Source organism: Panthera onca, chromosome B3, assembly GCF_046562875.1.
Source record: "Panthera onca isolate mPanOnc1 chromosome B3, mPanOnc1 haplotype 2, whole genome shotgun sequence".
Lineage (NCBI taxonomy): Eukaryota > Metazoa > Chordata > Mammalia > Carnivora > Felidae > Panthera > Panthera onca.
In genome coordinates, this window is record NC_138344.1 from 30,418,504 (window position 1) to 30,438,420 (window position 19,917).

At 55.6% G+C, this 19,917-nt stretch overlaps 1 protein-coding gene across 5 annotated transcripts in view; it reads right to left on the reverse strand.

Moving 5' to 3' along the window:
• Positions 1-4,255: 4,255 nt before the first annotated feature.
• Positions 4,256-19,917, reverse strand: part of LINGO1 (leucine rich repeat and Ig domain containing 1) — a 195,239-nt gene continuing 179,577 nt past the window's right edge. For all 5 annotated transcript variants that reach the window (XM_060617980.3, XM_060617978.3, XM_060617977.3 and 2 more), the window contains one exon: positions 4,256-7,159. In XM_060617980.3, coding sequence (XP_060473963.1) covers positions 5,303-7,147 — 1,845 coding nt within the window. In that variant the 5' untranslated portion in view covers positions 7,148-7,159 and the 3' untranslated portion in view covers positions 4,256-5,302. The remainder of the gene's footprint in view (positions 7,160-19,917) is intronic.

Consider the following 19,917-nt stretch of genomic DNA (forward strand, 5'->3'; position numbering starts at 1 on the left):
ATAAGACAATGTGGGCAAAGTGTCTGGCCTGGTGTCTGGCCAGATAAACAATAGCTATTATTATTACCATCAATATATCACCCCCGGGAGACCCTGCCTCTTGCTTCTGCTCAAAAGGACACTGGACCAGGGGTGGCAAACTTGCTTCAGGTCCCGACTCTTTACTTACCAGCTGGAGATCCATTTGTAGGCCAGTCACCATCGCTAATTCCTTACTCCTGGGTACACTGTAGAGGCCTGTGCGCCAATGAGTGGTTCCTAAGAGGACAAAGGCACCTCTGAGGTCCCTATGGAGGTCCCCAGGGGTGGCTGCAACAACCCTTGCATCCTGCATGCCCTTAGTGTTACGTGACTCTGCAGCTCTTCCCACCAAGAGCTGGGGTCTGTCCTCCCTCCCCTTGAATCTAGGCAGACCTGTGACTTGCCTTGATTCCAGGCGTAGGCCTCAAGAGACCTGGCGGTTTCCATTTTGCCATCTTGGGAGTGCTGAGCCACCATAAAAAAGTCCAGCTAGGCTGCTGGAGATACCACGTGGAAATAAAGAAGCTGGCCTCTAACCCTTCCAACCTCCCCAGCTGAGACAGACATGGCCAGAAGCCACCTTGGATCTTTTGGCCCCAGGCAAGTCCCCCTAATCAACACCATGCAGAACTGACATGAGCTGTCCTTACCAAGCCCTGCCCAGGTTGCAAATTGGAGCAAATAAATGGTTGTTGTTTTGAACCACTAAGTTTTGGGGTGATTGACATGCAGGAATAAATAATTGATATGTCTCTTAGCTCTTTCTGCACCATCTTTACCCAAACTTGGCTTAGATCAGGTTGAGCTGATTGGACAAGGAGACGAGCACCTGATTTAGAGGCAGTCAATCCATTGGTTGGCAGGTGGCTAATCAGACTTTTTCTCTGGAGAATATGAATGAGGAGATCAGAGATCCTAGCAAGTCAGACTCTGAAGGAGGCTGGAGTTGGGGTTTGGAATGGGAGCGGAGGTGACTTTTAACCCTGTGTTATCAGAGGACATCAAATTGGGAGAGAAGCAGGAAAGCTGATAGACATGGAACCAAGTTCTGTGAGGTCCCCAATAAATCACTTAACTCCAGATGGTTTGTGCTGCCCCTGATCCTTGTACCTCATGAGCTTTGTCTTTAGGCCCCCCAAAGTTCAAGGCCCCCCCAGGACTCCTAATACCCGCTAGGGTCTACACTGCTTCTCTGACCCCTTCTCCCCTGCTCCCTGTGACCTCCATCCCCGCACATGCACGCAGGTGGGGGCCTTGTCCTCCAGGGCCCCAGGGCATGGCCACTCTCTCTGTCCTGGGCACACCGCCCTGATGGCCTGAGGTCTGTCTCTATTCTTCCACACAGCCCTGAGCCTTCAGGGGCAATTCGGAGGGCATCACCAGGCTTGGCTTCTACCCCGATCTCATTTGAAGTTTCAGCTCCCTCACTGTCCCCCATACAGTCCCTTCCTTTCTCGGTTCCTGAGTTCAACTACCACTCCCCTGCTTGTCCATAAGGATGCCATGCTAATAATGGTGGTGATTATTGCACACCAAACAGTTGTCACACCTGAGATGGAATTTAAACTGAGGTCTGCCTGACTCCAAAGCCCACGCCCCAGCCATCACTCTGCTGTGTGACTCTGAGGGGGTTACTTCCCCTCTCTGAGCCCCAGAGAGGGGCTTGTGAAGGGTAAAGCAGAGGTGGGGCAGAGGTGGTGGTGATCCGGGTGCTGGCTGCTAATACTCACCCAGCTGGGTGCCGTCTTTGTCCACATTCACTCGCTTGCCCAAGGTAGGCTCCCAGTCCTACCACCCTTCTCTTCAAGGCACCCCTGTCTCCTGGAGGAGCAAGCCTGGAGGCTGCCTCTGGTCTCGGTCCCCTGGAAATCAGGCTGGACTCTCAGGATTATCTTGCCTTTTCCCCAATAGCTTGGACCCAGGCTGAGGGGTGAGCAGAGCAGCCAGCCTCCTATCAGGCAGGACATCTGGACCCCACAACCCCATTGGGTCTGAGGAAGACCTAACTAGGACTGTGTGCAACATGGGCCGCCCAGACGACCTCTGGGTTCAGGCTCCCAGCGGTGGGTGTGCCTCACACACAGTTGGGGCCGAGGATACCTGCTCCTCCTCTTTCCCCATCAGAGGCTCTCAGGCCATAGAGAAAGTAACCTCTTCAGCCTGACTTTTCAGCCTATTCCCCCGTTAAATCTGGCCAGGGCTCTTAGCAGTCGAGTCCATTCCTCTTTTCTACAGAAGGAGGTCCCACAGCTAAGAAGGGGTAGTACTAAAGCCCAGGCTGCCTTTGCTCGGGCCAACCCAGCCGCCCGCCCTGGGCGTTCACATTCCCCCAAAATGACTCTCTCCCCGATCCGAAAACAACCTCACAATTTTCTTGTGTCCTTGAGTTTCCTCAGAGGTCTGGCTGCCTCATGGTAGCCGAGAATAAATTGGCCCTCTTCCCAGACCTTGTGAAGCCCCAGGCATCCCAGAGGAGTTAAGTAACAATCCCACTGTCAGCCACTGGCTCCCATTGGCTCCTGAGGGAGAACAGTGCCCACCAAGGTATCTAGAGCTGGGGTTATGGAGAGTCTGTGCTCTGGTCTCTCCCTGGAGGTGAGCAGCCCTCTCAGGGTCGTGGGGCCTCAAGTGATACCACTGGCCTCTTGTAGGTGTACAAGCCACCCCCTTGCTCAAGGACTCCCCTCCATGCTCCTGTGCCCCTGTGGTCTCCTGCCGATGGGAGTCCCTGGGCCTGGCTCTAAGAAGTCCCAAGCCAGGCTTAGAAGGCTATCGCTCTGGGACTCTGGAACTCCCAGGCCCTGGTCCTGTTACCTAGAAGCTGTGTGGCTTTCAATAAGCTACCACCCTCTCTGGTCCTCAGTCTCTGCATCTGTACCGGAGTTGGCCTTGATAGTAATCACCACCACCACTGGTAGAGGGCTCACTGAGTGCCCGGCACCACATCAATCAACAAATACACCTATGCTCCTTCATTTAACGTCCTAACGACCAAAAGTAGTAAGATCATCTTTATGTTACAGATAAGCAGACTGAGGTTCGGAGGAGTTAAGTAACAATCCCAAACAGCTAGTAAGTGCTAGAACAGGACCTCAAACCCAGATCTGACCTCAAACCTCAGAGCCTACAATCACTAGTCTAGGCTGCTCTGCAGGGACCATCAACCTTTCCACACCAACATTCCAAAAGCCTATGGAGAGATGTTCCTGTTTCTTCCAAGGGATAAAACCATAGTTCCAAGGGCTTGAGGTTTACCCAGAATCAGGGACAGTCCTGGGGTTGTTGCTGAGAGAGGTGGATCGGGGCAGTCTGTCCCAGCTGTTGGCTGTAAGCTGCATCAGCTGGGAACCAAGAGCAGAGCAGGCTTTCGGGTACATCTGTGGATCAAATGAATGAATGAGTGAGTGAATGAATGAGTGAGTGAATGAATGAATGCATGAATGAATGAATGAATGAGTGCCAACTCCCTGCCAGACCCTGCTCACCAGGCCACCCCACCAGAGGTTTGGTTTAGAAGGTGCTAGGCATGCAGCTACCTAGTCCGTGCCAGCTTGGGTTGGGGGTGTGAGCCCCAGGAAGAGCCCCGGATGGAGGAGCTACATTCTGAAGTCTTGTCGTGAAGTGCTGACCTCCCCACTGCTTCCCCTTCACGTTCAGCTAAGTCTGCATCACCGGATTCTCCTCTAGCCTGAGGACTAACAGGGAGCAGGGTCATCCTGGGCCCACCGTGGGGCTGAATCCGAGTAGTCCCTGAGGAGAAAGAGGAAACTCGGAGGGGAGAAGCCAGGCCTCCCTACCCTGGTGGGCACCCCCTGCCTGACGGGGATGGGGGTGAGCACATGGGTCGTTGGCCCAGCTTCTCGAGCCAGGGCCCACGGTGTCAGGGCAAGTTACAAGGTGACCTGGCTGGCTCTTTGTACTTCTGTCATCCGGGACATGCCTTTCCAGGGCCGAGTCTGGAGTGGCTGGGTTTGGTGTGAATGGGCGGGGCTGCTTCTGACCCTCTAGGTCAGTTTGAGTGCCTGGATCCTACCCCCAAACCCATGACTCTTCAGAGCCCAGACTAGGCTCAGAGTATGGTTGGTGGTGGCCTGGACCGCTGTCCTGGGAGGAGCCTCTGAAAGTCCCTGGAGCGGCCCTCCCCTGGTGTGCCCCCAACCCTGACCCCATGGAGATCCCTTCAGGAGCCCCATCCCCGACAGTGAGATAATAATGACCATAATGAGAACAGTCACCCACACATGTGCACAGCGCTTTACAGGTTACAAAGTGTTTCACATACATCATCTCATCAATTCCTCACAACAGCCCTGTGAGGTAGGCAGGGCGGGGAGTAACGTTTCCATTTGTACAGATGTGGAGACTGAGGCCCAGAGAGGGTCAATGACCTGTTTGAAGCCACACAGTAAGTCAGCAGCAGAGCTGGGACCAGAAGTTAGGCCTCGGTCCCGCCTCCAGCCCCTGGCTCTCTCCACTGACTGTGCTGTCCTCCGGGAGGACCCCAGCCTCTGTCCAGAGTCTCGGCCACACCCGAGCCAGGCCCCCCAACCCCTGGCAGTAGTGCTTCCTGGCAGCTTGGCAGACAGCCCCCACCCCCTTCAGGCAGCCCTGTCTCCTCCACCTGCTCCCTGCAAACAGCCAGCTCAGAGCTGGGCCCGCACCTGCCCCGCTGCCTGCTCGTGTCGGTCGCCCGGGCAGGTGGGGCTCGAACCTCCTTTCCTGTTTTCCTGAGTGATCCCTCCCCATAGGGGAAGAGAAGAGAAAGGAGGAAGAGAAGGAGGAGGAGGAGGAGGAAGAGAAAAACAAGAAACTGAGTTGGAAGAGGGCCCTGGAGCAATCAGGACGTCATAAGTTTGCATTCCGACTAGCTATAGGAAATAGTGTTTTTTTTTTCTCTTTTTATTATTTCAAGTTTTCATAAAAATCCATAATTATTGAAACCCAAGTTACAGAGGAAGTTCGTAACTTTTTTTATTGAATTATTGACTGTGCTGCATGTCGGTCTGTCAGCTTCCGACTCCAGTCTGTCAAGGAGTGCCCCTGTGCAGGTGGGTCCCCAGGCCTGGACTGCTGAGGTCCTGCTAGGAAGAGGGCAGGCGGTGAGGGCCGGCGGGGGGTGGGGGGCGGGCGGGCAGCAGGGAACGGGGCTGGGAGGAAGAAAAAGAGTGTGTGTGGAGGGGCAGGGAGAGGCGGGAAGGATCGAGGAGCGAGCGTATGGCGGCCAGGCCCCTTCCCCTGCCCGGCTAGCCCGGGGGGTCCCTGCCCCTCCCCCGCCCCGTCCTCATATCATCTTCATGTTGAACTTGCGGGGCGCGTCGGCAGAGCTGATGCCTGCGTCCGACTTGCGGGGCACGTACTCGATCTCGATGTTGTGCTTCGTGTTGCCTTTGCCCCGGCTCCAGAGAAAGAGCAGCACCAGGCAGAAGAGGACGACGCCCAGGAAAGAGATGAAGCCCATGGTGGTGGCAATGATGAGGGTCTTGATGTCGAAGGGGAAAGGCACGGTGGCTCGGGTGCTGTTGGCCTCTCCCTCGCCCGGCTGGTTGGAGATGAAAGCGAAGGTCTTGTTGGGCTGATGGGGCCAGTCGGGCGAGTAGCTGCGCACATGCAGGTGGGCCGGCATGGAGTCGTTGCCGCCCGCGTTGGCCGCGATGCACAGGTACGTGCCATTGTCCTGTACCTGGGCGTAGCGCACCTCCAGCGTGCCGTCGGGGAAGACTGTGAGCCGCCCGTTGCTCTTGGCCGAGACCAGGTGCTTGCGGGGTGAGAGCCAGAGGATGGCGGGCGGCGGGTCGCCATCTGCCCGGCACACAAACTGCACCGTGTGGCCCTCGTCCACAAACACCTGCTGGGCTTTGCGGTCCCGGATGCGGGCACGGCGGCAGGTGAAGTAGTTGGGCAGGAGCACGTCCGGGAAGTCCTTGAACTCCTTGCCCTGGACGAATTCGGGCGTGGCACAGGTGGGCTGCTGCCGGTTGAAGTTGAGCCGCCAGCGGCGCCGGAACACCCACAGGAGCCGGCAGTCGCAGGCCAGCGGGTTGGAGTCCAGGATGAGCGTCTCCAGGTTGCCCACCGAGTGGAAGGCTGACTCCTCCAGTGTGGTCAGCTGGTTGCCCGAGACGTTTAGCACACGCAGGTAGTTGAGGCCGCGGAAGGCATAGGGCTCCACCACAGCCAGCTGCCCGCCCACCAGCTGGATCTCCTGCAGCCGTAGCAGCTCATGCAGCATGGAGCCCTCAATGGTGCCGATGGGATTGTAGGACAGGTTGAGGAAGCGGAGATAGACCAGGTGGCGCACAGCCAGGTAGGGCACGGCGGTCAGATTGCAGTGTGTGATGGACAGGGATGTCAGGTTGAGGCCATAGAGGCAGTTGGGTGTCATGGTGTCCAAGTAGGGCCAGTGGGAGATCTCCAAGACCTTGAGCCGGTACAACCTCTTGAAGGAATAGTCCCGGATGGCGTTGATGTTGAGGTGCCGGAGCCTCAGGACGATGAGACTGTGCAGGTGGGACAGCGCCTCGGTGGGGATGGAGGTCAGGTTGCATTTCTCCAGTGTCAGCTGCTCCAGGCTGTTGAGGCCGCTGAAGGCTCGGTGGGAGATGTAGACGAGGTCGTTGTCGCCGACCTCCAGCGACTTGAGGTTGTACAGGTCCTGGAACATGTAGTCCAGCAGGATGACGATCTTGTTCTCGCTGATGTCCAGTTTGGTCAGGTTACTGAGGCCGGTGAAGACGCCCAGGGGGATGAGCTTCAGGCGGTTGCTGCGCAGCCCCAGCGTCCGGAGGCTGAAGAGGTTGTTGAAGGCGCCGGGCTCCACGGCACTCACGATGTTCTCGTTGAGCTCTAGCTCTTCCAGGTGTGGGAAGCTGGCGAACTCGTCCTGGTTGAGCGTTTTGATGCGATTCTTGCCCAGGTCCAGCAGGCGGGTCTCGGTGGGGATGCCCTCCGGAACCGCCACGAAGCGCTTGCGGTGGCAGAGCACGGCGCGGTCCTGGGCCGAGCACTCGCAGCGGGGCGGGCAGCCCGTGGCGGAGCCTGACAGCACCGAGCCCAGCACCAGCAGGAGGATGGGCTGCCAGCAGGCCAGGAGGGGGCTGGGCATGCTCCTCGCGCCCCCCGCCAGCATCCTCTCGCTCACCTGCAGCCAGGAGCAAGCACAGGACAGAGGGGGCGGTTAGAGGAAAGGGTCTGTCTGGACCCCAGTCTGTGCCCTCCTGCCCCTGTTAGAATGTCCCCGACACGGAGAGCTGGGGGTCCACAGTGGTATAGGTCGCTCCTGGAACCCCACAGTGAGGTCCCGATGCCCAAGCCGGAGAGCCTCCTGCCACCCCGTGCTGCTTCCTCCCTGCTCCCTATCCTGCCCAGAGCACTCCCAAGGAATTTCCCAGCACCCCTGGGATTGAGGGGGTTCCCTGAAAGGACAGGGTCACCTCAGAAGAGCCTGACATCGGCACCCCAGGTGGCATCCACCTCCTTTACAGTTTACATTTTACAGGCAATGTGATCCAGGCACACACCCAGTACCCCACCCCACGCCCCGAGCCTCAGCTTCCCCTGGTGCTCATCAGGGAGAAAGCCGGACCTGCTGAGTGGCCTCGGGGCTCACCGAGGGAATCAAAGGGGCCCAAAGGCTGAAGCCTCTGGAAACAGCCTGCAGAGGAGCATGTCTGGTCCCCAGGCTGTCAGGCCAGGGCTTCTGAGGCTGCTGGGGGCCACCCTCTCAGCCTTTAGCCTGAACTTCCTCAGGCACAGACACCACGGCGTCCTGCTCACCAGCACTGCAGCTGAGTCCCCAGCCCAAGAGTCCTGGGATATCAGCAAACCCAGTGGCACCTGTCAGTGTGCATTAATTTGCTTCCCAGTGGGGTTTCTGGATCAGTGGAGGGCACAACCGCCAGAACCCAGGACTCTACCCTGATGCCTCCCATCTGTCTCTGGGGGTTCCGATCACACTCCTCCAGGAGCCGGGGTTCTGTGAGGCTGCTAGTCTGAGGTGGGAGCATTCAGATTCCCATAGCCCAGGACGGCAGCGGCAGCTGGAGGCGCCCGTCCACACTGTGGCACTGAGGATGCAAGGCTCGTTACAGCTGGGTCCTGAGGAACACGACGGGCTTGGGTGGCCGTGACAGGGGTAGTGGCGCCAGGAGGGGGCCCAGCTTGAGTACAGGCTGCAGGTGGAGTAAGCAAGGGGTGTGCGGGAGTGAGCCTCCCTGCCCCCTCCACCCCCGTGACTCTCCCCCAGCTGTGTTGAGAGGCTACTTGCTCCCACCTGTGCCCAGACTGCCTCTGCCACCTCCTCCTTCCCTCCTCTGTTCTACCCCATGGAACAGCAAGGTCAGCAGGGAGCTAGGAGGGCTAGTCTGGACTTCTTGAAACCCCAGGGGTTGGGCCAGGTGGTCTCTGGGGGCCAAACAATAGCCCAACTGCTCACATGCCACCCTTGGGCCTCTGCCCTGTTCACACACCCCACACACATGGTGCCAAGGGGGGCTCACCACAGGAAGGGGACGCCCAGGCTGGGAGGGCCCCACATCTCTGCCCCTGATCAGGCCCTTCTCCCACCTCTCCCAGCACACCCTCACCCCGACACACACCTGTACAGAGCCTCTGCTTTCAAGGCCACAGGTCTTGTCACCCACACTTCAACTCTTCAGGCAAGGGGGGCTCAAAGAGCCTGTGACTGCCCAAGGAAACCCAGCCTGTAGAAGGGGGTGGATCTGGGACCAGAGCTCTAGTCTGCGAGACATGCCACACAACTTCCGGTGCTCCCGCAGTCTCCCAGGGCTGACAGTGCTCCCTGGTTGTTGATCGACTAAGTGACTGATTAACCTGAGAGGGCTCTGGGTGTTACTGACATGTTATGGAATCTGCAAGGTTTTGTCATCCCCAACGGCTTTGCCCACCCCCCTCCCCTCAGCCCCTTTCATCCTCTCTCCAGACTCTTGTGGTTCAGCTTCCCCCACCCCACCCCCACCAGGCCATTTTCCACAGCCACACATGCTCCAGTCACCCACCAGAAAAGCAAACATCCTGACAGGCGATCAATAAGTAATTGCGCCGGCAGCTGGGGCCGGCATGGGTATGAGGCTGGGGACCCGGAGAGGTAAATAGGACTTTTAGCGCCCAGCTCAGGGCTGGGCTGGTGGGCGAAGTGGGGGCTGCTGGAGAGGGGGCTGAGGACTCACGGGGGGACAGAAATGGCACAGGGCACCTGAGACGCTGATAAGTCCCTCACATACACGAGAATAAAGCATTCAAAGCCACCACCACCCTGCCTCAACCTACCCACGTACTCCTCTGCCACCAGTCTGCTCCGTGAAACCACCCAGGTGTCCCCACCTTGTCCTGGCTCTAAACCATCTGCTTTTGGAGGACTCTCCCAGCCTCCTGCCCTAGCAGCCTTTGTGACCTCCCTTTCCAAATGTCGCCTCCTCCACGAAGCCATCCGGAACCTATGCAGTCAGAAATCATCTCTTTCCCACGACACTGAAGCACCTTACGCTTATTAGTAGTGACGTTATGTAACTGCTGTAGAGCACACCTTGTTCTAAAAATAACTTGAGACAACTGACAGAAAACATTATGCAACAAGATAAAAAGATAAAGCCAGCCAGTGAGGAAAGAATCCCACAAAGTCATGCATAGCGACTAAAGGTGAGAGCTTCCTGGGAACCTGAACAAAGAAGCAAATACACTCAGCTCCTCAGCGCCTGGCGCCGCGCCCATGATGTATGCTTAATCCTGGATCAAACAGTCACGGTGCTTCTGTCTCACAGAGCAGCGCCCAGGAGTGTCCTCTGAAAGAATGTATGCAAGAGTTTGTGCAGGGGTTGAGGCCCTGTGAGTGAGCAGGCCCGCTGAGCAATGACAGACCGGAGAGTTCACATACGTCGATGGAAAAGCATTGCTTGGTGTGGCTGCCACACTCCGGCCTGGCAGTTAGACCCGCAGACGACAGGCCATGCTCCCCGGGACCAAGATAGCTTCAGAAGGGTACATCCTCCTAATTGCCTCATCCCTCACCTTTTACATGTGGCTGTCCTGAAAGGTGGGGAAACTGAGGCCTGGAGAGGTTAAGAAGCCTGCCCGAGCTGGCACGGCAGGAGCACAGCACACGGGGCCTAGTCTCCTGGTCTGACACCCCCAGGGGGCCCCTGTCATTGAGGGGTGCTGACAGGGCTGTGTCTGAGGGGGTCACCAGAACTGCTGAGTGGGCAGTGTGCTCCTGCCTTCCTGGCAGGGCGAATCCCGCTGGTTACTCCTGCAATTGCAGAGAAGTGTTTTATGCATTTTAATCAGCGTTTTATTTTGGATCCTTGCCCCCTGAAGGGCTTCCCACAAGGGCAAGAGTTTAAAAATTGGACCAATAAATACAAAGGGAATAAACATCGAAAGCAGGCAGGTGGGCAGGCAAAGGGAGAGCTGTGCCCGGGGCACAATGTTCAGACCCCACAGCAGCCTGAGCCCTCCCGATCCCAGAGTGGTGAGAGAAGCTGAGCTGTCAGACCTGATCTGCAAAGGGCTGCCTCCACCATCACACTCTCACTCCTATCCTGGGGCATATATGCCTGGCTCAGTTGCTCCCCACTCTGGCCCCAAATGGTTCTTCGGCCACCCCTACTCTGCTGTGTGACCTTAGGCAAGGCCTGCCCTCTCTGGTCTATTTCCTCCCAGTACAGTGAGGGGCTGGATTCCAGGCTCTCTGAGGGAGCCCACAACAGAAAATGACTTTCACCAGCTAGAAAGTCAACATTCTCAAACCTGGTTAGAGGAGGAGTGGGGGCTCAGGCCCCAAACTGCAGTTCCACCGGGCCCGGAAGGATCTATCTGAAAGGCTCCCCAGTGGGGCTGTCCCCTGTGGGGCTCAGGATGGGAAAGGGGACTGGTGGGGACAGAAGGGGCATCAGATCACCCGTGAGTAGACTTGGGGAGAGGGTGAGGGTCATTCCATCTCCTAAGGCAGCATTCAAAAGAGATTATTTTGTAGCCATTTGACAGATAAGAACTCAGCCTTCCTGAAGGGAATTCATTCGCCCTCAGGCCTAGGCACAAAGTTAGGGGGCAGTAGAGCTCTGTTCCCCCTGGTCAGCTTGCCTGCCTGAGAGCTGCCTGGTGTGAAGCGGGAATTCTGGACACACAGGCAGAGCAGGGAGGGCCAGGCCTGTCAGGGCAGTGCTGGGGAAGACCCCAGGGTTGGGAGGGGGGGTATGCCCTTAGAGAGCTCAGGTAGGCGCCCTGCCCCCCAGACCCGACCTGTTCCTCGACTGTGCACTTTGAACACTCTGAGTTTCTTCTCCTGTGCCTGCTGCCATTGTCCGTGCTAGAATCTCACCTAATTTGGGGTGGGCTGCAGCACAGAATGGAAGGTTTTGTCATTTTAGGTTTATGGTATCAATATTTCATGGTGCTTCCACTCAGCACTCTTCAGGGAGTGCAGGGCTCCCCAGAACACACAGGCACAAGGTCCCTGGCATGGAGGTGCCCGCTGCCATTGCTGGGGGCTCGGGGCCTCTGGGTGTCAGCCTGGCTTTGTGACCTGAGCAATCGCGGTGGGCTGTTGCCCCTCGTGCAAATGAGGTGGGCATATGCCCCCTCACCTCCTGTCCTGACATCCTACTACGACTGGGTCTGCAGCAGGAGGGAGTGAGGAGGGACGAGGGACTTGGCGGACCTGGGGAGGGGGCTGAGGGCATCAGAACGTCTGCCTACGGCCCTATCCAGCTCTGCCACCAAGAAATGCGTGGAAGAGCAGAAGAAGAAAGGTGATAGCAATAGAGAAGAAAAGACACACAGAGGGCCATGCAGGAAAGACAGGGAGGAGAAGAGAGAGTCAGAGAACACGGAGGAGAAAGACGGGCACCTGGGACAGTGGGCAGGGAAGGTTGGCCCGGGTCAGGGGAACACGGAGCGAGAGCTTGCCCCACAGGTTCGACTCCCATTTCCTGAGCTCCTGTGCACACGCTGCATGTCCCAAGCCCTGGGCCCGTTACATCTCCTGTCCTGACCACCACCCCATGAGGTAGGTTGGATTACTCAGAAAAGTGAAGGCACCCATGCAGGGTGACCAAAGAACAGTGGCAGATTCCTCGTGGCCTGCCCTGTCCCCAAGTCCCCGCCTGCCTGGGGTCCCTTCTTTGCCTTCAGCTCCAGGACATGGAGCCACTGGATCCATTTCGTGAAAGGATGAAGTGTGTTAGTGGGAAGGGTAGTATCGGCTCAGAGGCAGCCGTGGCCGTGTGGCCGGGGGAGGGGTGGAGGTGGGGGTGGCATGAGGCTTGGCTACAAAGCCCTCAACAGTCACCCTAGGTCGGGGTCTTTCTCCCCTAGCAATGGCTGGCTGTCCACCACGTGCCCAGAGCTCTCACATTCAGCTTTCAGAATCCAGCTCAAGAAGGGGTCACCCTTCTGGGAACCCCTCTGATCTCTGCCGTGTCCGGTGTCCGAGGAGCGCCCGCCACTGCTGTGTTCGCTCTCTCCCTTCCTCCCTGTTGGAGCTTCTGCAGCCTCCTCTGTGTCCCCCAGATTGAGAACCCCCAGGGCAGGGCCAGGGCTGACAGAACCTCACCCATCCTCAAAGGGGCAGAGAGAGCCAGTCAAGCAACTCCTGAGAACAGCCCCTCCTAGGGCTTTCCTGGAGGAGGAGGTGTCATGAGAGCTCAGGCTGAACACAAATACATTTCCACAGGCCAAGAAGGGAGCAGGGGGAAGGCACTTTCGAGGGAGGGAATATGCTAGCAAAGGTGTGCAGGGGTGGAAAGCACCCAGGGACTCCTAATTGCTTCTCTCCTACCCCAAATCCAGATGGTTCCTCCCCGGCTCCTTCTAAAGCCACTCCATTCTAGCTTTCTAGGGCTAATCCCTGCTGAGGTGTGAATGACTGATAATAGTTTAAGGTGTGAGCAGCTAATGGGGGAAACCCAGTCCCTGGCCAGCCTAATTGGGCAAGGGCTGCCCCCTGGCACAGGGAGTTTGAGTGGATGGGGAACCCTAAGAGAGGAAGGTTCCGGTGCCCAGGCTGGCCTCCGGCAGGAGAAATCCTGTCTGTGCGGTCAGCGGGCGGGCAGCATGGCAGCCTCTGTCTGTCTCCTCCTGGGCTGGTCTGCCCGCCTTGGCCTGTCCTCTCCCTCTCCCTTCTCCTCCTCCTGCAGCTGCCCCCCACAGGGAGAGAAAAATCAACCTGGAAGAAAATTGAGGTCATGTCCTTTGTTGTGTATAATTCTTTATTTTCCTCTTGCTCTTGGTTTTGGCAGAGTTGCTGGGCTCCTGGGGCGTGTGTGTGTGTGTGTGTGTGTGTGTGTGTGTGTGTGTTTAGGGGGGTGGCCTGTGTGGGTGTGTGTGCCTGCTGTCCCTCCTCCCACCACTCCACACCCTCCCTTGCCCAGTGCCGCCAGCCCCATCTCTTAGACGAATTTGGAAACTCAAGCCTCTCCCAAAGGTGCTCACCCGGCCTCTCAGCCGCAGCCGAGCTGGAGGGTGCTGACTGGGCACGGGGTGACTGCCTGCCCGTTGGCTAGGCCAGCTGCCTCTGTGTGTGGCCCTAGGCAAGCACCTGCCCCCTGCATGTGAGGGAGGGATGCCTCTGCCCACCCCACAGCCCACCCCCCCGGAGCACAGCTGATCTCAGGAGCTGCTAGCCTTCCGGCCAGCCCACAGCTCCAGGCCATTTTTAGGATAAATTATGAATTTTAATTGTCAAAGCATCTTAGTGTTTAAAGCTTTCTATGTATAGGCTCTGCCCGCCAGGAGTGGCCGGCTTGGTGGGGAGGAGCAAGGGAGGGGCAAGGCCTAGAAAAGCCCTCTTCTGGGTAAGCAAAGGGCATGGGGCTCACGGGTCCCAGGCCTGGGCTCCAATCAGGGCCCACTGTGCACCTGCCCTGCCATATGACCTTGGGTGACCCTGGACCACTCTGGGCGCTGCCTGTCTCTTCACAGACTTCTTCTGAGGTGAAAGTCCAGCCGGGAAGCTAGGAGCTGTCCTGGGGGAAGTGGGAGAAAGCCACTGGTTCTAGGAAGCTTCTTAGTTGTCTGTACTGAGGTCACCTGAGTGGGCAGCACCCCTACTTGGATTGGAGCTGTCCCAGGATCGAGGAGGGGTAGACAAGCACCCATGTGGTGACCTGATGGGGCTCAAGGAAAACCCAGGTCCCATACCCCTACATCTCCCTTCACACCTCCTCTCTGAGTCTAAGATACCAACATAGGCTCAAAGGGGCAAGGAGGTGCCCCAGAAAGCCTCTGGCTCCATCCCCCACCCAGGCCATCTTGGGAGGTGCCTAGCAGATCCCCTCATGCATACTGGTTGCCCCAGTCCTCAGGGCTCCTCTACCTTGGGAACAACTCAGATGGGCCCGTCTCAGGCTTTGGAAGCCTGGAAACCAGCCCTGGGAGGGCCATCAGCCTTGAGCTTGAATGAGGAGGAGCTCACAGCCTCAGAGGCCCGCCCAGGGCAGGGAGCAGCTTGCTGAGGGCAACAGTATGGCATTGGAAGGCCAGAGACCTAATAAATATAATGATAATGAGGGCCTCTTGTGTGCCAGGCATTATTCTAAGCACTTGCCGTATAAAAATTCATTTCTTAGGGTGCCTGGATGGCTCAGTTGGTTGAGTGTCTAACTCTTGGTTTCATCTCAGGTCATGATCTTGCAGTTCGTGAGATCAAGCCCCGTGTCGGGCTCTGTGCTGGCAGTGTGAAGCCTGCTTGGGATTCTCTCTCTCCCTCCCTCTCTCATATTCTCTCTCTCTCTCAAATAAACTAAAAAAAAATAATTCATTTCTGCCACCACAACTTGTTGAAGTAGGCCATGTTATTATCCCCATTTTGCAGATGGGAAAACCAGAAGCAAAAACAGGTTCTATAACTTGCTCAAGGTCAAACAGCTAGCATAATATGAACTCAAATGTGAACTTGGTTCAATTTTCACAGCAATCTTATTAGGCTGACATTATTATCCCCATTTTACAGATCAGAAAACTGAGACACAGAGAGGTGATGCAGTTTGCCACCAATTACACAGCAACAGATGGCAGAGCTGGGATTAGGACTGAGGCAGTTGGACCCAAGGCTGTCCTGAGCAGGCTTGCATACTGCCTTTCCCAGATTCAGGTTCAAGGGCCTACTGAGCGGTATGAGTGTGGGCAAATGGCTTTATATCTCAGGGCTCCAAATTCCTTATTCAGAAAAGGGGACAGCAGACTTCACACTGCCCTCTCAAGGCTGGAGGCAGAGAATTCAAAGAGAGGGAAGGAAAGAGACATTTATATCGAACCCATATACTGAGTGCTTTGCGGAATGACCCCACCAACCCTCACCACATACCCTGTGAGGGAGGAAGCATTAACCCCACTTCACTGATGAGGAAACTGAGCCTTCAAGCCACTAGTTCACCTGCCCAAGGTTACTGAACTTGTCTGCCTCTATAGGCATGGTAACCCCAGAGACCACCACACAGGTGAGGGGAATTTGGCCCAAGAACTTGAGGGATTTGTCCTAGGTCCCACAGCATCTCAGGGCTAAGGCTTACGAAGAATCCCAGCCTCCTGACTACAGCATCTCTCCCCAACATAATGCCAGACAGGATACCACAATGGGGCTAGATCAGGGATAAGTGAAGGTTTGAGTTATTTCTGCCTCAAGAAGGGGAAAAGATTTAAAAACAACCCCCAATACATCCAAACTGAGGCCCAGTGAATTTTTTTTTATAACATGGACAGTTTTATAAATAAAACCTCTTGCCATTCTATCACCACTGACTACTCAAAGCCCTCTCTGCTCAAGTGAGTCTGGTCCAACCCCTTGCCAAAACCCATTTTCCCAACCTGGTACACGGAAGTCAGAATCAAGGGGTGGGGCGTCCCTCTGGTCAGACACACACAGGTTCCACGTTCTGCTCAGGCACGACTGCTGCCATCACGCAGCTGCCTGCTCGTGAGAAGCCCACGCGTGGGGAGAGGCATCTCTGCAAATCTCTAAGGGGAAGGCAGAGGGTGCAAAGAGTCCAGTGCAAGCCAAGAGGGTGGAGTCAAAACCCACAGGCAGAATCCTAGGGGAGGCCCATTCAGCTCCGTGTGAGGTATCGAACGGAAGACCAGATGGCTCAGGATAGAAGATCTGCCTTGGGAGTAGTGAGTGAGTAGCCTGCCATCAGAGGTATGCAAGCAGAGCATTATGGACCAGGGACACTGCAGGAAAACCCCTCTGCCAGCTAGGATCCACACCTCAGCAGCCCCTCTTAGCTCTGAGATACCCCCATCTCGCACCTAAGTAAAGGGACGTGAGATGGCCAGTCCCTCCCAACTGCATCTCCAGCCCTGTGCTGGGCCGGGCAGAGGAAGCATGCTGGCCAGGGCCCCACTCCCTCGCAGAGACATGAGCAGGTTCTCTGGAGGGGGAAGCAGAGGAGGTGGCAGAGAGAGATTAATTCCCTGAAATGGGAAAAAATAGAAAAACACACACACACCACACACCCTAATAACATGTAATAAGAGGTTGGAGACAAGGAACAATGGCCTGGTAATGTCACCCTGGCGGCAATCAATTTGGGTGTCACATGAAATAGGCATAATTATTCCGCCAGCCCCATTGCTCGTTTCTAACCAGCTCCAGGGGCCCAGGTCTGGGCGGGGAAAGCGGCCTGGAATCAATCGTTGGTGCACCAGGCTGGCAGAGGGAGCAGCCTCAAATTACCTTGCCAGCACCAAGCTTCTCAGCCTCTGTGGGTACACAGAGGGCCTCCTGGGGGGGACCTTGCTAACATCCAGGAACGACCTTGCTCAGCCACCCTTCATTCATGCAATGGGCAAGAGCAATCAGGGAGGACTCCCCGAGGAGGTGAGAATGAAGAAGAACAAATATACGTTTGTTCCATCCAGTATTCATTCTCCAGGTCACCAATCTCTTATTAAGCACTCACCAATGCCATTATTAAAATGGGCTGTGCATTATTAAAATAATGAAGCACGGGCTCTCCCCCTCTCCAAAGCTAGGATCACCTCGTGCCCATCCTGGGGGTGAACACAGAACCACGGGGGTTCCTTTGGCTTAACTGTGCAGAACTTAATCTCTCCTTGCTTCCTCCTCCTTCATCGCCACTTCCCTGGGGAATCCTCCTGACTGCTCCTGCCCCTCCCTGAGCTCAGGGCTTGTACAGACAGCACCCCACAACTGGAGATGCTGACGTACAAAAGGGACAATCGCTTCCTAAGCATCTGTTACACGCTGGCTGCTGCCCTCTCAACCCCCATTTCATACACCAGAAACCTTGAATTCCAGAAATGCAAACCAAGGCCACAATGTAACACCATTTTACACTCAATCAATTGGTAAAAACCGAGAGGGCTGACCATACTGAGTACTGGCAGGGGTGGGGAGCAGTGGCGACACTCCTCTCCTGCTGGGGGGGGAAGCATAAATGGTACAACCAACTTGGAAAACACTTTGGCACATTTTCTAGTAAAGCTGAATATGAACATGCCCTATGGCCCAGCAATTCTGCTCCTAGCTGTGTGCCCCAAGACACTCTGCACGCTGCCTCAGGAGACAGGACAAGAAGGTTCACGGCAGTATTGTCTGTAAGAACAAAAAGGGAAACAACCCACAGGCCCATCAATAAAAGAATGATAAATACACTGTGTTATGTTCAAACCACATAACATTATGCATCAGTGGAAATAAATGAACTACATTACCATTATCCGCAACAATATAGAGGAAGCTTTACAAATACGATCTTGAAGAAAAAAAGCAAATTCTAGAGGGCTGCAAACAGTTTCAGGTTCTTTTCACAAAGTTCAAAAGTAATACAAACGGAACAATGTCTATCTATTAAAATGCATGATTTTTAAAAAGGCAAGGCGATGCTAAACAGACCGTTAGGATAGTGGCTGCCTCAGAGAAAGAGGCCAGGAATAAAGTGAGGAGAAGCACATGGAAGATGTACATCATTATTAAAGTGCTGGTGTTCAGGTTGGGGAATAGGGCTGCCACGTTTGTTCTATTATCATTATCACTAACGCCACGCACGTTAACTAGTCACCAGGCCATGCCCAGACCAGCGAGCCCTGAGCCCCAGGGGTCAGAAGGAAGGCATTCTAGACAGCTTTGTGGGCTGGGGGCTTTGGGAAAGTCATGCCACCTCTCTGGCTCTCAGTTTTCTCAGCTATAAAATCAAGTCTTTGCACCAGTTACAGGGAAAAGATTGTGAACAAATCACTGATCTAAACTATGAGTAGTGAGCATTTCTGGAGAGTTTACTGTATGCTGGGCATTGTTCTAACCACTTGGCATGTTAGCATACTTAATCCTCCTGCCGGTCCTAAAGGTAAATACTCTTGCTATCCTCACTTTGTGGCTAAGGAGACTGAAGCCCAGTGAGATTAAGTAACTAGGCAGAGGTGGAGCTGAGATCTGAAACCAGGGATCTGGCCCCAGGGTCCACACTCAACAAGTTCACTATAAAGTAACATCAAAGGAACCGAGCAAACATGAAGATGAGATTGTTGGGCAGCAGAGCTCTACTGGGCCCACAGCACCCAAGGACGTTCATCCATCCATCCATCCATCCATCCATCCATCCATCCATCCATCCAATGCATAAACAGAGGTCAGTATCAAGAATGCCTCAAATGCTTTTGGAAATGAACCTGCCTCACCACACTCTTTCTACAAAGAACCGTCCCCAGTTCTGGAATCCTCTGTTTTCTGTGTCTCTGCAAAGTCTGCTACCACCTCAGGACCTACTCAGTCTCTCTCCTTCTGGTGGACCCCTGACTACCTCAGCCCCCACAAACAAACCCCATCCTTCTCTGAGTGCCTGTGTGTGCTAAGTACCCCACCTGGGGCACCCTTGATGTCACCTAGCTCTGTCCATCCATACAGGCTGAGGACACTGTGTCCCCTCCAGGCAGTCCTTGCCACCAGTCAATAGCTGCTCCCCGGTGCCTCCCAGTGTTTTCCCTATCCCAGGGGCAATCAGGGGAGCCCAGGGGATGGGGACAAGATGGCCCAGGGTGTTCAAGGCAATCCAAGGGAGCCATAAGAGGGCCTAGTCCAGAGCTAAACAGCTCAGCCAGGATGTGTAAAATAAACACATGAATTAATTTGGCTGGTATAGTATTAGGTGCAAACCAATGCACCTAATGGTTCTTCACTGTGGGTGCCTGGAGGAGGGGGATCAGTAACTTAGAGATGCTGAGGTACAAGGAGGCTCCCTCGAGGAGGGGCCAGGAGAAGAAGAGAGGAGAGCCTCTGGGTAGGGATGCCTGACCAAGACAGCAAGACAGGTCATAGGGGGGTGTATAGAGGCACTGGTGGGCAGGGAACAGAGAGCCATCAATGGGTAACCACTGGGAAGGCGGGTGGGTGGGGAGGAACCCAGTGGCCGGGAGGTGCCATCTTTCCATAGAGTGCCGCACAGAGGACAGCTAGACCAGGAGACCCTGGCTAGCAAGGCGAGGCTCTGACTGAAGTCACCATCATCTACTGCCTCCCCTCCCTGGCCTTTCACTAGCCCCACAGGACTATATGACACGCCGCCTCACGCCTCCATGGGACCCGGTGTAAATCACTGCACTGCTTCACTTCTCCCCAGGAACGTACCCTCAGCCCCAGTCGTGATCCGCCAGCCATTTGCTTTGGTGGGCACCTGGAGAGCAGCACCAGATGAGCCGTCACCGGTACCAGGGATCCCATCTGGCTTTATGAGAACAATGACCCCCCCACCCCGGCCCGCCACAGGAGGTTTCCGGTCATTTGGGATTTGGGTTTTGTTGGTGTCCCTCCGGAATGCTGAGTTTTAGGAAACAATATCTAGTAAAGGAAAAAAACGGGTGCTCAGAGGCAGGGGATAGAGCATCTGACTACTAGGATCAAAGAGGACTACTGCCAGGGGCAGAGCAGTC